This window comes from Pempheris klunzingeri, chromosome 9 (genome assembly GCF_042242105.1).
Source record: "Pempheris klunzingeri isolate RE-2024b chromosome 9, fPemKlu1.hap1, whole genome shotgun sequence".
Classification (NCBI taxonomy): domain Eukaryota; kingdom Metazoa; phylum Chordata; class Actinopteri; order Acropomatiformes; family Pempheridae; genus Pempheris; species Pempheris klunzingeri.
Window position 1 is genome coordinate 16,072,530 of NC_092020.1, and position 14,369 is coordinate 16,086,898.

Sequence of the window (14,369 nt, forward strand, 5' to 3'; positions counted from 1 at the left end):
ACAATCCTTTCAAAATAAAGCGCCCCCCCTCCACTTCCGCATGATGCTATAGTGACCATGCCTCACACAGACCGTAGTGAAACGTCGTAGCAATGCTGTCAGTGGCAATGCAATATTAAACTGAGGAGACAATTCAACAATGAATAATAAAAGTGCTTAAATGCTACAAAATAACTCCAGATTATGTGGAGGTATCAATGTGGAAAAACAATAAACAATACATTAAGAAAAATAACAGTTCATAGATACGTTGTTCTTACAGTAGTGCTTTCTCTCTATTACCGGATCTTTAGTTTGATTATGGCCGGAAGTTATAATTGATTTCAGGCAGCTTGACAGCACCAACATACATGCCCTGCACGTCTTTGTGCCCCCGTTTTAACCCTTCTGTCACCTTCAGAGGGGAAATATAATATCTATACGATGTCTTTAAACGTACCAGTATATCTGGCGTGACACATGTGACAAGTGCAGTTTTTAATTCTAGTTTTATTTTATGCAGCTGTCAATGAAGTGTTTGTGCTGATGTGACACAGTTAGAGCCCTGCAGTGCGGACTCTTGGTCTCTGGGTGGAGATAATGAACACGTTTTTACCTATCAAAGGAAAGAGGAAGAAACTACACTCTGCTTCCACCGAGGAAGGTAAGACAAAACTCCTCCAGTGTTTGACAGATTATATCAGTAGTCCAGGTTATATTATAGTAACGTTACACCAAATACTGGCTGAGTTGCTGTTTTGCATAATAATGTGATTTTCACTCGATGCTTCTGTCGGTGCTCAGCTGAAGGATGAACTGAAAGTTGTTCGTGACTGAAGTTACTTTGATAGACAGTTTAAACTATGTAAGCAAACTCAAGCAACTAAAACGAACATCATTACTAATATTCATTAACTTGCAATCGAAAATAAATCAGCTGTGCGACCCATTCAGTGTGTTTTAAAGGTGAAATGAACCACAGGCAGCTGCTCTGTGGAGTCATTAACACCTTTAACAGGTCACACTTAAGGCCACGCCCCAGACGGTGACGTCAGTACAGGTGTTTTTCAGCTCCAAAGAGGCAAAATACCTGTTGTGTCGTCACAGATTGGGGCGTGGCCAAAAGCATTAATTTATTATTATTTTAAAAAAAGTAACATTAAAGATGTTTTGGTGACACCTGCACCCATGGACATCAGTTATGAGCTGTGCTGGAAGTCATTGCAAAATGGGCAATAAACAAAAGTGCTGAGTTAAATATTATGATATCCTGCATTTTCTATGAAGGGATTTTTTTTTTTACTAATATCTTGGTTAGTGTCCTGATACCAACACTGATACAGACACTTTAAAGGCGCTGCACTAGCACACAGTTGCATCCAGTTATTCCGATTAGACATTTATAACGTCACTAAACTCCACATACTGATTACAATGATAATGGAGTAAATTAGTGGATAATCACAGATTACAGATGGAACAGGGTAAGGGTCAAAGAGGACAATCAAGGGCAATCCAAACAGCTCTGAGAAGAGCTTTAGACAGGTAGATTAACCTGAGTAGGTTTCACTCTGTTTCATCTGTCTGATTGTTCCTGAAAAATGTAATACATGTTAAAACATGTCTGTTTTGACTTCCAAAGATCAGTTATTTATTCAAGCATTTAGCATTACGCATTTCAAGAGTTAGTTGATTTTACTGATAATGCCAACCAAATGCCTGTAGTTAAATTGAAAATATGGAATATCTTGGTGTTTGACTGCTTTGGATTTACTGACCAGCTTGCTATAAATGAATCAATACGATAATCTAATCTTTAATCTCTCAGTGTGTGTGTTGTTGGTGTGTCTGTGTTTGAGCAGTGGAGGGAGAGGTCTGAGGGCATATAACACAGTTATCTTCTGCAAATGTTTTCAGATTCAGCCCTTTACAACATGTTTATGGCCTCTTTTTTCTTTCCTGTGTATTTTGTTTAGTTAATAGAAATATTAACATTTGGTATTGATGTTTTTACATGAGTATTACAGAACTGCAGGTGAAGACTGTAATGATAATTTCCAGTGAGAGATGATGGACTCTGAGGTGTCTGTGCTGCTGCACTGTGCTGCCTGGAGGGGGCTGCTGGAGTCTCAAGTACAAGTGGAGCTCTCTGAAAGGTAGGAACATAAATCAGGCCTCTGAACCACAGAGTAATGTAATTATAAGGCCTTTATAGTTAACAACACAATATCTAAAAACATAAACTCTACAAACAGTGGTTCAAAAGTGTGAGGCCTCATTGAAAATCTCAAATGTATTAACATAAACCTGGAAATAATCAGAGATTTTTACGATTCAAAAACATAAAAAAAAGACGTTATGACATTAAAAGTGATTTTCTATTCAACATGAGGTGGCTGTTGCTGTGTTGATTAGCATCTGGCTATCTTAGCTGAAGTTTATTTTTTAGATTTGAATATACTCAAAGTTGCAGCAGTTTAAGATTCTGCACTGTTTCTATCAATTGAATTTAAACAAATTTGTGTTATTGACCATCTTAACCTCTTTGTGCGCAGACTATTTGACGCCACTGTATTGGGGACGAAAGTAGCTGTTTAACTCTAAATCCCTTTGATCAATGCTGACACTGAATGTATAAGACTATACATACTACTATACTTTGTATAAGAAAAGTGTGACAGTGGGCAAAATGTAATTGTAGTAAGCTGAAACGTTTGTTTTACTTCCTCTCCCTCTTTGCAGATTTAACAGGCAGACAGATCCGACTCTGGAGCGTCAAATAGAGGAGGTGTGGACGGAGCGGGTGTCCAAGGAGCCGTGGCTTTTCAACGGGTCCAAATTTAGACTGCACTCTTTCTGCTTGGCCTCTCCTACGTGGGCCTCATCACCCTCTGTTTCTCCCAGACGCCACAATCCCATCTTAGACCATGCAGAGGATCAAGAAGGGGAGTTACACAGCAGACTAGTGCGGGACACCACTCGGAGCAAAACAAATGGACCTGTGAATCAGACAGAACATAAAGATAGTGTCATCGGCTCAACACTGTCACAAGCTTCCTCCACTTGTGACTGCAGAGGATCTCAGGACATCACAGCTGAACTTCCCTCTCGCTCTGACAGAAACACAGATGGTCGAGAGTCCGGGCCACTCCTCACTCTGAGACTGGGCCTCACCTGCTACAAGGACTACCTGGGAACAAACTGGTCATGTCGAGTGGCAGAGCTCCACGGGCGAGGGGAGGTGGAGTTCAGTGATTCCGCGGCACTGCTGGCTCAGCCTCTGGGTGTGGGAGGCGTCCTGTGTACAGATGACGGACAGGTGGTGCTGATCAGGAGGAGCCAGAGGGTGGCAGAGGCAGGGGGGCTCCTGGACATCCCCGGAGGTCACCCAGAGCCGAAGGTGAGCAGGAATGAAGTGTCACTAACGCGGTTGATGTGTTATTAATACCATCGCTGCTCTTCTCAGGTGGTGTGTGAGCGTCTGGGCCAGGCGGTGAGCGATGAACAGATCAGGGTGAGCATGATGCAGCAGAGGGCCGTCGTCTCAGAGCTGTTCTTGTCTGTTTGCGCTGAGATCAGAGACGAGGTGGGTTTCTCTGCGAAAGTCTGCTGTGAACTTTTTTTTTTTCACGTTAACTTGATGTTTAGTTACACAGCTACAAAATCGGAATCAGAAATACTTAATTTATCCCTGGAGGGAAATTTGGCCATAACAGTTGCTCTGATACAGAGAAACACAAGAGGAACATTGGATATAAAATAAAGTCAGTATTTACAGAATATGTACAATAGATAAGAATGAAAATAAAATGTAAATATAAAATGCCGATTATTGCACAGATGAGCTATTGAACCCAGAGTTAGATAATTGCACAAGTTATTATCATCAGGTTTATGTACAGTGTTCAGTGCACTTAATAAGTGTGATGTGTCCGAGTGTCAGTCTGCTGCTGAACGAGCTCCTGTGCCTGACAAGCACATCATGGAGTGGATGGGAGACATTGTCCAAGATAATATGTAACTTGGACAGCATCCTCCTCTCTGACACCATCATCAGAGTCCAGCTTCACCCCCATAACGTCATTGGCTTTGAGGATCAGCTTGTTCAGCCTGCTGCCCCAGCACACAGCAGTATACAGGATAGCACTGACAGACTCATCAAACATCGTCATCCCATTGCAGACTGCTGAGTGCATAATAAGTGCACAACTGTGTCTGCTCACTCCCATACTAACCTATAGCTGAAATTAATAAATTTTTGTGTTGATTATTTTCTAATTAATTTGCTAATCATTTGGTCAACAAAATAGCGAAAAATATTCCCCAGATGTCTTCGGATCTCTTGTTTTGTCCAACCAAAAGTGTAAAATAATTTTCAGTTAACTATCACATAAGACAAACAAAAAGCATCAACCCTTCACATTTGAGAAGCTGGAACCAGCAAATATTTTTGCTTCTTTTGTTATTAAATGAATTAGACGTTTAATCTATTATCAGAATGGTTGATGGTTAGTTTTATGTTGATTGACTCATCGATTGTCTCAGCACCAGTTTGAACAGGTTGAAGGTCAATGAAGTGTTTGTACTAAGGTGACAGTCAGAGCCCTGCAGTCCTTCTGCAATAAACTAAGAAATCTGTTGATAAAAGCTGAAATGACTCAATTAACCATCAATAAAACAACGAAGAATTATAATTTTCAAAGATGAACTCTGGTAACTGCCCTTAAAACTTCTAGGTGTAGAATAATTGAGTGATTATCATATCCTCCTACATCTTTCAAATTAATGAGAAACCATTTTAGCCTTAATTAGAAAACTGGTTAGAGCTCCATCACAAGATGGAGAGCAAAGGGCAACAACTAAAGTCTGCAGTATTCATTTTATATATTCTTTGGAAACTAAAGGTGTTTAAGCGTCATTTCTCTCACCTCCTTCATCTCGTCTCCCCCCTGTCCGTCTGCAGGTGAATATTCCTCTGAGCTCCCTCGGAGCGCCCGTCCTGATGGGCGTCGCTCTGAATCACACCAGCGCCGGCAGGCCGAGTGCTGAGTTCTACGTCAGGTACCCATTCCTTCAATTCTAACCCCTAAAACTTTCTGTAGCACTGATTCCTCTCTCAGCAGACGTTCTCATGGTGGAATCACTTTCACCCTTTATTTACCAGATATGCCGAATTGAGTTCAAAAACAAATATTTGTAAGGGCGACCAGGCCAAGACAGCAGCATAATAATAAGAATTTATAGATAATATAAAAGAATATCAAAAGTGGTCCATTAGGGACAGACGACAGATATGTATCTGGGATAAAGAGTGCAAGATGTCTGTAGAGATGATGGATGTTTGTCTCGAACAGCTTTATAAAGATGTGACGTAGGGTCGGTTATCTCTGTGTGTCCTCAGTTGCTCGCTGACGTCTGATGAAATCAGAAAGTTGTACTGGAAAGGAGGAGCAGAGGCCAGTGAATCCACAGACATAGTCTTCCTCAACCGAACTGTGAGTGATTTATAGTTACAGACGTATACAATGAGCAACTCCACAATGAGCTTTCTTGCTTTATATATCAAGATATAGATGCACAAGTTGTGTTTCACGCCATAGAGACATTTGAAACATTGACATCTAAAAGCACCAGATTTTGTTGGATATTGTTGAGGCTGCATTTTGTTTGTAGGAGGTGTTGCAGCTGGACAGCAGCAGCCCTCTGTGGTCGGAGCTCTGTCCCTCAGCTAAAGGAGCTGTGCTGCTTTATCAGACAGTGAAGCCTGATGGAGAGCGAGACCCAAGCAGATGACAGGACACTCAACTGATCACATCAGAAAATAGATCCAGATGATCAAATGACCACATACTGAGAGAAACATTTAATTTCATTCACGCTCAGGGATTTATTACTCGATTTTAAGCACTTGGATCAATATTCATGTTAAAACTGTGCAAAATACTGTATTTTAATCATTTGTACTCTGTATAGTAAAAACATGATAAAATTTTTAAAATATTTTCAATAAAAATCCTAAAAAGTGACCTGGCTCTTGTCGTTAAAATGTTTAGATAGTCCAACACTGATTATCTTTGAGCAAGTACAACAAATACTGTAGTTCTCTCCATGATTACTTGCTGATGTTGCCTTTTTTTTTTTTTTTTCAAATTAAATGGCATCAGTACCATTTATGTCCTTGTAAACACAGACGGTGCAGCAGCATCCATTTCTTCTTGCCACAGGTTTCTTCACCAGTAGCCCCTCTGGTCCTCATAAGCCACATTCCACTGAAATATAAATAACACAAAAATGACAATGTGATTTTCTTTACTTTGTGAAATCAACATGAGGAAGCTGTTGCAGTATTAGTTAGCATCTGGGTAGCCTAGCTGCAGTTTATTTTTTTTTAGGTTCAAATAAAGGTTGCAGCAATTTGAAAAACAAGAAATGACGAGCTCAGGTTCGGCTGAACCAGATGTATGACGGAAAAGAAATTATTATTAAGGTCATTGGTTTATTAGATTCTGACTAATTACTCAGGTGAGCGAACAGTTGACACATGTCATCTGACTGTATCTCTGACACTTTCTAACTTTCTTTTCTAAAGTAGAGAAATGAACTGAGGCAGATGTGACATGTTGAGACACTTCTCCTTCAAAACATCATAAATACATTTAAGAATAAACAACATTTATTTAAGCGTAAAAATCTGCCCTTATACTGACCTTACCTTTAAACCACGCATAGTGGAGGTAAAAGTTAAACCTCAGATTCAAGTGGCATTTAGGGGATTTCTTCAAGACGTGGGACGCAGCAACGAAGCATGAGTCACCATGTGATTTTGTTTAAGACAGGTTTAAACCCTAAGCTAACAGCCCCAAATTCTTTTACAGTAAAGTTACAGTGAAGCTTGTGTTTGTTCAGTGTGTAGAATTTCACAGCTGTGTAGGACTCACATATCTTGGCTGCTGCCTCCACGAGTGCATGTTGAGTCTCACATTGTTCCACCCTGTGAAGACAATTATAATATCAGGTAACATCTTAAAATATTAGCCTCCCAAAGTCTGTATTGTCATTTCTCATACTGACTATTAAGTCCAGTCCACTGGATCCTATGTGAGGGTGGAGGGCCGAAAGGATGAGGTCTTGTCTTCTGACGTCGGGGTTTCTTCTTCTCCTGTTTGGGGATTGGGGGCAGAAGCCTGCGAGCTTCATCTTTATATTCCTGCAGGAGCATCTGCGCCTGTTCCTGAGGCAGCTCAACGTACAGCAGCTCCTCCAGCAGGTCACTCTGCTGCTCTGGAAGACTGCAGCTCACTGGAGAAAACATGGGAACAATAACTCATGACAGAATTGAGAAACTGGCTCAGAGAGATCTTTTTATTATTATTATATTATTATTATGTTTTACTTCCTGTTAAGCTTGCACATGTCAGACCTTGGAGTTTGAGCAGCGCCGTCTCAGGGATCTCCTCGCCATCCCTCCTCTGGTGCTCGGCCAGTCGTCTTCTCCACTCGTCTGCTGAGGGAAAGACCACCACCACCCGGCGCCTGAAGCCTGCGAACAGCTGTAGCTTGTAGCGCCGTGCAGAGAAGAGGATGTTGCACTGGAAACAGAGAAGTGATGAAGAGAATATGGTGAGAGCTGAGGAGGTGGAATACAATGTTTGAGGACAGATACATCAGTGCTTCAGTGGGTAATTAATTCCACAGGGTTTTCAGAGTTAAATCGGTTTAGTGGTAAAGAGTTACCTGGTCAAGGATATAGTTTCCAGGAGTCTGAGCTGCCATTTTGATCAATTCAGTCAGACACTGAGAAGCCTGCTGCAGCCTGCTGTCCCTCCGTCCACCACTCTACACAGACACACATCGAACATTTTTGGATCAGTTGGTCAGAAATTGAACATCATACTTTAAACATGAATATAAAACATGAGAGTTAAGACTGGAAGTTTGACTGACAATCATACATGCGAGCAGATCCTCTGTGCCCAACAGCCTGTACTGTTTCTCTGGATGCTGCTTCATGAGAGTCCTCGCCCAGTGGCTCTTCCCAGAACCAGGAAGACCAACCATCAGCAACACCTGGAGGGAGAGAGAGGGAGAGAGAGAGAGAGAGAGACTCAAATATGACTATTTTCATGTCCTGTCTGAAAAATAACCAAAATGCTGGTGTGGTGGTCCACCACTTTTGACGAGATTAAAATATCTCAAATACTATCAGATGAATTACTATGAAATTTTACACAGACATTCAGCCTTTAGACACATTCAAAATACATTGGGTGGAAACCCACCTCACATTGTGCTTTGACAGTAGGAGGCAATATGTCGCGCACCCTCTGCCCAGGAGAGAGAGCTGCCACTGGTGTAAACCCTGGAGGGCCGGGGTACCAGGGAGGAGCCGTGGGGTCCAGGTGGAGTCTGACTGAACAGCTCTTACAGAGGATGTGAGGGACCAGAGCTCGACCGAGCCGTACAGGGGCGCCCAGGGAGAAGGCAACACCCATGAAACGACCATTCTTATAGAAGGAGAGCTCAACAGCACCGTCTGTGGAGAAAGACTGTCGGTGTCCACGTGTAAACATGACACACACACACACACACACACACACACACACACACACACACACACACACACACACACACACACACACACACACACACACACACACACACACACACACACACACACACACACACACACACACACACACACACACAGAGAGCTTGGATTAGAAAAAGAATAATGCTACTAAAACTAGATGTTGATGTGAAGAGAAGACAAAAGCAATTTTCAAAGAATTTTATTAAAGGAAGTACTGGAGAGAAAGTGTCGCTCACAGCATAACAGCCAATGATATCCCCCTCTGAGACTGATTCTCCAAACTCTTCCTCCTTCCCACCTGACACTTTTTTACCACGTCCATCATAAGCAAAAGAGAATTCATCTTCACCTGAGACAGATAGAAAGGGAGACAGAAGAAGGGAATCTTAACAAGAAATCCTCCGGGAAAAAAGTGAAATGAACCTAATAATAAATCCTTACCCAGCAGTAGAGAGCTGTTGGCCACTGACCAGCCTACTCTCAGGCCATAAGGATCCGTGCCTGCTTGGTCAAGCTGGGGAGTCAACAGCTTCCTCTCCAGCCTCACCTCAAAGCCCACCCGGCCATGCAGCACCCCATGAGTGAGCCGGCAGCCTGACCACAGCGAGGGAAATCGAGCCCAGAACCGCGGCTGGCCACATACACAATCAGGACCCATTTCAAAGTGGAGGTGACGGTTATCTGTGCAAACAACAAATTCAAAATGTCTCTGCACTGCTCTTATGACTTCATAAGAGACTGCATCCTCTGGGAGACAACTAATCACAGCTCAAATAACTGTAACTAAGGTTTGTTTCATGTTCCTTCACCAGAGAGATGGTGAGTGTTGTCCATAGACTTACATGGATCTAATCTGACTTTATTGTCGTCTTCCTGCTCTGTCTCCTCTCTGTCCATTGGAGGTTGTGGTGATTTGGCTCTGGTTGAGAAGACATAGAGACACATGCTGCTTTATAAACAACCTTAAAATCCAAGTTTGGGAAAGCTTTCCAACCAAAACCCTATTTAAGTGTTGTTTCACATCATGTCTGTGTGGACATGTTCAGACAGACCCATGTTTTCTTTCTTCGAACTGGCGGAGCTGAGAGATATACAGTATATAAAGTAATTGAAATCTAAAGTTACAGCCCTCTTTTTACTGGTTAGAGACACCTCTCACATCATTAGTAGTAGTAGTGAGTATATTAAACCAGGCAGATGCTATTTGCTCCAAGGTGTCAGTGATCAACAACACTATTTCCACCCAGGTGTAAATAGCCTATATGGCCATTTACACCCACTTATATATTGGAAAGAAGATATTTTGTGTTTAATGTACTCTGCCTTTTAAATTTGTATTTGTACATTTAACATAAACTCCCTCACAAAATGCATAAAACACTTGATTGACAATACTATGTTATAAAGTATAATCCTGACTTTACTTGGTAGCTTTAACTGAACCTGATGCCTTAAACCGACTCCACCTACTCTGTGGGTGTTTCTCTGCAGCACTACTAACCTTTTGTATCGTATCTCCTCTTTAAACTCGTAGAAAGCTCTTCCTCTGCCCGTCAGCTCCTCCGATGACTGAGCTCTCTGGTCCTCTCCGGGATCCTCTGCACCTCCCTGCTCCGCTCGGGATTCTTCACACTCTGAGGAGCCTTGCTGAGGTGTTGGCCGTCCGTTATCAGGGTCTGATGTCTGTGTGCCACAGTCTCTTAACTGTCTGGTGTAGCCTACTTGGCACCGCGCTGTGACACCAGCTCCTGTCGGTGGTGACGAAGCCGAGGCCCGGACGCCTTCCTCCGTCTCCGTCGGTGCCGGTGAGGTGTCTTGTGGTAGTTTCAGCTCTTCCTCTCCGTCTTTTCCAGCTTGTCCTGCCTCTAACGCAGACCACAGCCGGACCACCAGCTCAGCCTTCAGTCCCCTGCTGTCCAAATCAAGTTCTTTAAGTCTGGACCGCAGCTCGGGCACTTTTAACTTCTTGATATCTGTTAGCTTCATTGTTACCCTGTGAGCATAAACTCGCTTGTTGTTCCTAATCCAGTAGTGGCTTCTTTGACAACAAAAAAAAAAAAAGTAAACTGAAGGAAAGTAGCAGCGGTTTGGATCAAAACATCGGTTCAATATGGTGCCCTGCGTCCTGATTGGCTGATTACTTCTTCCTCCTTCTAATTTGTGGCAGATTTGACGCTCGTCAGAGTTTTCACTGCCGCTAGGCGGTCAGAAATGTTACTGCAGGTGGTGTTAGTTACACCTTGAATAAAAGGGTCAGGAAACACATCTAAACAACAGATCTCTACACAAATGTAGATTGTTTTTAAAGTAAAAAGCTTTTTGGCATTTAAAGATCAAAACATTCTTTGAAAAGCAAGAAAAGAGTAGGGCTTTGAGACTCCCTGAATCATTTGAGTTGTATTTTCATTAAAACTCACTTGACGCTTAAGTTAATTTAATTCATTTCATTTTTCATCTTCTTTTATGCTGGTTTGAATTATTATGAGGTGTTATTTTTTTATATAAATGCACCTGTTTTGTTATTTGCTGATGTTTAATATAGGTTTAAAAGAAATCTTAATTGTAGTTTTATTTATCAGAGGCACTAAACCTCGCCAGTCAGAGGCAGTGTAGGAGTGGGACTTGTCAGAAAAAAAAAAAGGAATAGATTGTTATCAGGAATAAAAATCCGGAAGGAAACGTGTGCTACAACTCAGCTCCTTTTTCTCCCATAATATAATGATGATCTCAAAAGTAGCTGGAATAGGGGTGTCACTTTAACCACACTGTTCCTCGTTTGATAAACATCCGTTTCTCTGATATGTTTCGTTTTGTTTATTATGTTGTACTCTTTCTTGTGTTTGTGGTGAGTTCAGGGACGTCTGATTTTTTGAAACTATCAGCTGGAAAAATTACAACTAGTATAATTTCATTAAAATGGTTACACAACAGGCACAAAATACTGGATGATCAACGCAATATGTGTACTATTTATACAACTATTTACAATATTTATAGAGACATAAAAAGGTCTCTGTACATAGGCTATTGTAAATGTAAAGGGAACAGATGAAAGTGCCATAATTAATAAGACTAAACTCAACCTGACTAACTAACTAATCTACAGATACCAAGATACCTAGCTGTCTCCAAAACGGGAAACATTTAATCTAAATGCTTAAAAACATCAGTCTATTGTGATAAAATCACAATTTATTTAATCGTCAGCAAATTCCACATACACCAAATATCAATATAGCTCAAGTTCAGTGGATTTTAAAGCCTTACTATGGTGCTATTCTAGATGTAATTGTTCTTCCTAATATGTTTTTGATCTATGAAAAATCATAGTTAATCATGTCATTGTGAGAAGAAGAAGAAGAAGATTAATTTCAAGAGGGTTATCCTGTAAACTAAATGTTCATTTAAATATTTAAAGAATTTTTTTGGTAATATTAAGTCATAATGAGATACACAAGTTATAATCAGTAGAAAACGTCTCTTTGGTGAACGTGCTTCTGAGGCTTTTGGATGTTCTCCTAACATCCTAACTCCTAAGTGACAAAAACAAGTTTGTATGTGTGTGTGTGTGTGTGTGTGTGTGTGTTATTGCGCCTCCTGTTGCTGTTCTTCCGTCGGTATATAGAGGTGTTTTAGCTCCGCCAACCAGTCTCTGGGATGACACCAGCGTGGCCGTAGCAACAGGTCATTCAGGAGAACAGCAAGACATGCCCCCATACCAGGCCCCACCCAGTACACCTGCAGAGGAAACAGCCAATCAGTGTGCAGTCTGAGGGTGACCCTGTGTGTGTGTTGGGTGTGTATGTGTGTGTGTGTAAGTTCTCACCCAGTGGTTGTTGAAGTCAAGCGTGACAACAGCCGGACCAAACGACCGAGCTGGGTTCATCCCACAACCTGTCGCACTCACCTGAGAGACAGAGAGACAGGTAGAGAAACCAGGTGAGGGGGGGGTGTGGCGGCAGTGCTGAGGGTGTCGAGGCATCAGATTCTAAATCAGTGATCATCTGCAGGCGGTGGGTGGGACTTACAGCTACCAGGTGACCTAGACTGACAGCCAGGCCGACCAACAGAGGAGACACCACAGGTGGCAGAGGGACGTCGGCTGTCACCAAGACAACCAGGACCAGCTGAAGAGTAACCAGCATCTCCAAGGCAACCGCCTGGTGGAGCTGGACACCAGGAGAGACCTAAACAGAAAAATAACTAGGTCAGTACCACAGGAAATCCTGCTCCCTGATTGGCTGTCGCAGTAATGTACTCACCTGTTCGTCACATCTTGTATTAATCTCACCTGGTTGACAACAGGTGTCACATCTCTGGTTAGTCCCAGCAACAGTGCAGCTGAGGCCACGCCCCCCAACAGCTGACCAATCACATACAGCGCTGCCCTCCACAGACGGAGCCTCAGGGTCAGGGCCATCGCTACGGTTACTGCTGGGTTCAGGTGAGTTTTCCCGCCCACACAGACTGCTGCCATGGCAACGGACAGACCAAACACCAGCGCCACCTGCAGGGGACACGCAGGTGAGACAGGTACGATTCCAGACATGTCCAGAGCAGATGACAGGGGGCTCAGGTCTCTCTGATGGCTCAGGTTTCTGGGGTTGCCTGCGGACATCACATCCAGTCCAGATCTTCCAGCAGCTGCCGGCAGCATCAGGACAGCTGATAGGCTGGCAGACAGGAAGAGGGTGGTGCCCAAGAACTCCAGTAGGAAGTGATGTAGGCAGGGCAGAGTCCAGACGTCACTCAGGATCAGACGCAGGCAACAAGGGATGACCATGACGAGCAACTGGAAACATCAACCTGCAACAGTCAACAGACTTCACTGCAGCTCATTTTATGACGTAAACAGTCTGGATCGTATCATCTTACATCATACAGTGTCATATTGTGTTTTGTGATGTCATAGCGTACCATAATGTATTTTATTTTATTTTATTTACTCCTTGCAGGCCGCGATTCAAACAGCCACATGATGACAGAGCAGCACTAAACATATAATACAAGTTACGCACAGTAGTAAATCTCTTATACACACACACACAAACACACAATGTCAGCATGTGTATGCAAGACAAATTAAAAGCAAGGATATTTGAAAATCAAGCGAAGAATTGAATCCATTAATACATGAAGATGAATTCTAAAGTCAATAACTATATCAACTGTTTCACCTTTAATGAGGATGATCTACATGCGATGGAAAGTTTTTTACATTCACATAAAAGTCTCTTATGCATCTGAAGTTTAGCATCCATCATGATAATTTTCAAGAATTTTTACAGACCTGAGGGAATTTATTTATTCATACAGCAACAAAATAAGATGTAAAGTATAAAACAGAGAGACACAAATCAGGAACATCAGGGGCTCCTGGATTGAGCCTTGTGAGACACCAGATTGTACATAAGTCTGCTTCTGCATCACTTCTTGAGGTGCTCAGATTTCCAATCAATAAGTAAACTATCACAGATCTCTTTCAGATCAGTTACTGTAGTAATTTACTAAACATCAGTAATAAATTATTAGATATAGTTAAAACCCTCCATCATCTATATATGAACAAAGAAAACTTACCTGTCAGTCACAGAGAGGTTGGACTATCAGCGACAGCCTTTAGGTGGTGGCCCAGGTGATGTTCAGGTGTGTCCTCCCGGCTGTCTCTTATAGAGCCGAGCAGAGAGGCTGACGTGACGTACAGGTGGTGTCATCTCTATCTCTCTCTGTGGCACTTTAGTGAATACTACTGTAACCATGACGACCAAGGTCCCCTAACCTTCACAGCATACTTATTTTA

The 14,369-nt window shown here is 42.3% G+C and overlaps 3 protein-coding genes across 3 annotated transcripts; 1 reads left to right on the forward strand and 2 right to left on the reverse strand.

Moving 5' to 3' along the window:
- The first annotated feature begins 611 nt into the window (after positions 1 to 611).
- On the forward strand, positions 612 to 5,960 carry nudt22 (nudix (nucleoside diphosphate linked moiety X)-type motif 22). The gene is made up of 7 exons (XM_070836657.1): positions 612 to 643; positions 2,007 to 2,135; positions 2,722 to 3,379; positions 3,446 to 3,565; positions 4,943 to 5,040; positions 5,381 to 5,474; positions 5,653 to 5,960. The coding sequence occupies exons 2-7, from the start codon at positions 2,047 to 2,049 to the stop codon at positions 5,770 to 5,772; spliced, it is 1,179 nt and encodes a 392-aa protein (XP_070692758.1). The 5' UTR covers positions 612 to 643; positions 2,007 to 2,046; the 3' UTR covers positions 5,773 to 5,960.
- Positions 5,957 to 10,584, reverse strand: LOC139207031 (heterogeneous nuclear ribonucleoprotein U-like protein 2). Its single transcript, XM_070836656.1, has 11 exons — positions 10,071 to 10,584; positions 9,412 to 9,488; positions 9,011 to 9,250; positions 8,806 to 8,918; positions 8,259 to 8,525; positions 7,924 to 8,046; positions 7,714 to 7,815; positions 7,400 to 7,568; positions 7,051 to 7,278; positions 6,918 to 6,970; positions 5,957 to 6,248 (listed from the first exon to the last, which is right to left on the reverse strand). The coding sequence occupies exons 1-11, from the start codon at positions 10,553 to 10,555 to the stop codon at positions 6,210 to 6,212; spliced, it is 1,896 nt and encodes a 631-aa protein (XP_070692757.1). The 5' UTR covers positions 10,556 to 10,584; the 3' UTR covers positions 5,957 to 6,209.
- A 1,570-nt stretch (positions 10,585 to 12,154) lies between these two features.
- On the reverse strand, positions 12,155 to 13,352 carry LOC139206809 (aquaporin-1-like). The gene is made up of 4 exons (XM_070836410.1): positions 12,843 to 13,352; positions 12,598 to 12,756; positions 12,396 to 12,476; positions 12,155 to 12,307 (listed from the first exon to the last, which is right to left on the reverse strand). The coding sequence occupies exons 1-4, from the start codon at positions 13,350 to 13,352 to the stop codon at positions 12,155 to 12,157; spliced, it is 903 nt and encodes a 300-aa protein (XP_070692511.1).
- Positions 13,353 to 14,369: the final 1,017 nt, after the last annotated feature.

Excerpts from the sequence above, each read along its gene's own strand:
- nudt22 (XM_070836657.1), top strand. The coding sequence starts at position 2,047 with ATGATGGACTCTGAGGTGTCTGTGCTGCTGCACTGTGCTGCCTGGAGG. Across the intron at positions 5,041-5,380 it reads AGTGCTGAGTTCTACGTCAG|TTGCTCGCTGACGTCTGATG; the intron begins GTACCCATTCCT and ends GTGTGTCCTCAG. Across the intron at positions 5,475-5,652 it reads TAGTCTTCCTCAACCGAACT|GAGGTGTTGCAGCTGGACAG; the intron begins GTGAGTGATTTA and ends TTTTGTTTGTAG.
- LOC139207031 (XM_070836656.1), bottom strand. The coding sequence starts at position 10,555 with ATGAAGCTAACAGATATCAAGAAGTTAAAAGTGCCCGAGCTGCGGTCC. Across the intron at positions 8,047-8,258 it reads CTGTCAAAGCACAATGTGAG|GTGTTGCTGATGGTTGGTCT; the intron begins GTGGGTTTCCAC and ends CTCTCCCTCCAG. Across the intron at positions 7,816-7,923 it reads ATCTGCTCGCATGTATGATT|AGTGGTGGACGGAGGGACAG; the intron begins GTCAGTCAAACT and ends GTGTCTGTGTAG.
- LOC139206809 (XM_070836410.1), bottom strand. The coding sequence starts at position 13,352 with ATGGTCATCCCTTGTTGCCTGCGTCTGATCCTGAGTGACGTCTGGACT. Across the intron at positions 12,477-12,597 it reads GTCTAGGTCACCTGGTAGCT|GTGAGTGCGACAGGTTGTGG; the intron begins GTAAGTCCCACC and ends TCTGTCTCTCAG. Across the intron at positions 12,308-12,395 it reads TTGACTTCAACAACCACTGG|GTGTACTGGGTGGGGCCTGG; the intron begins GTGAGAACTTAC and ends TTTCCTCTGCAG.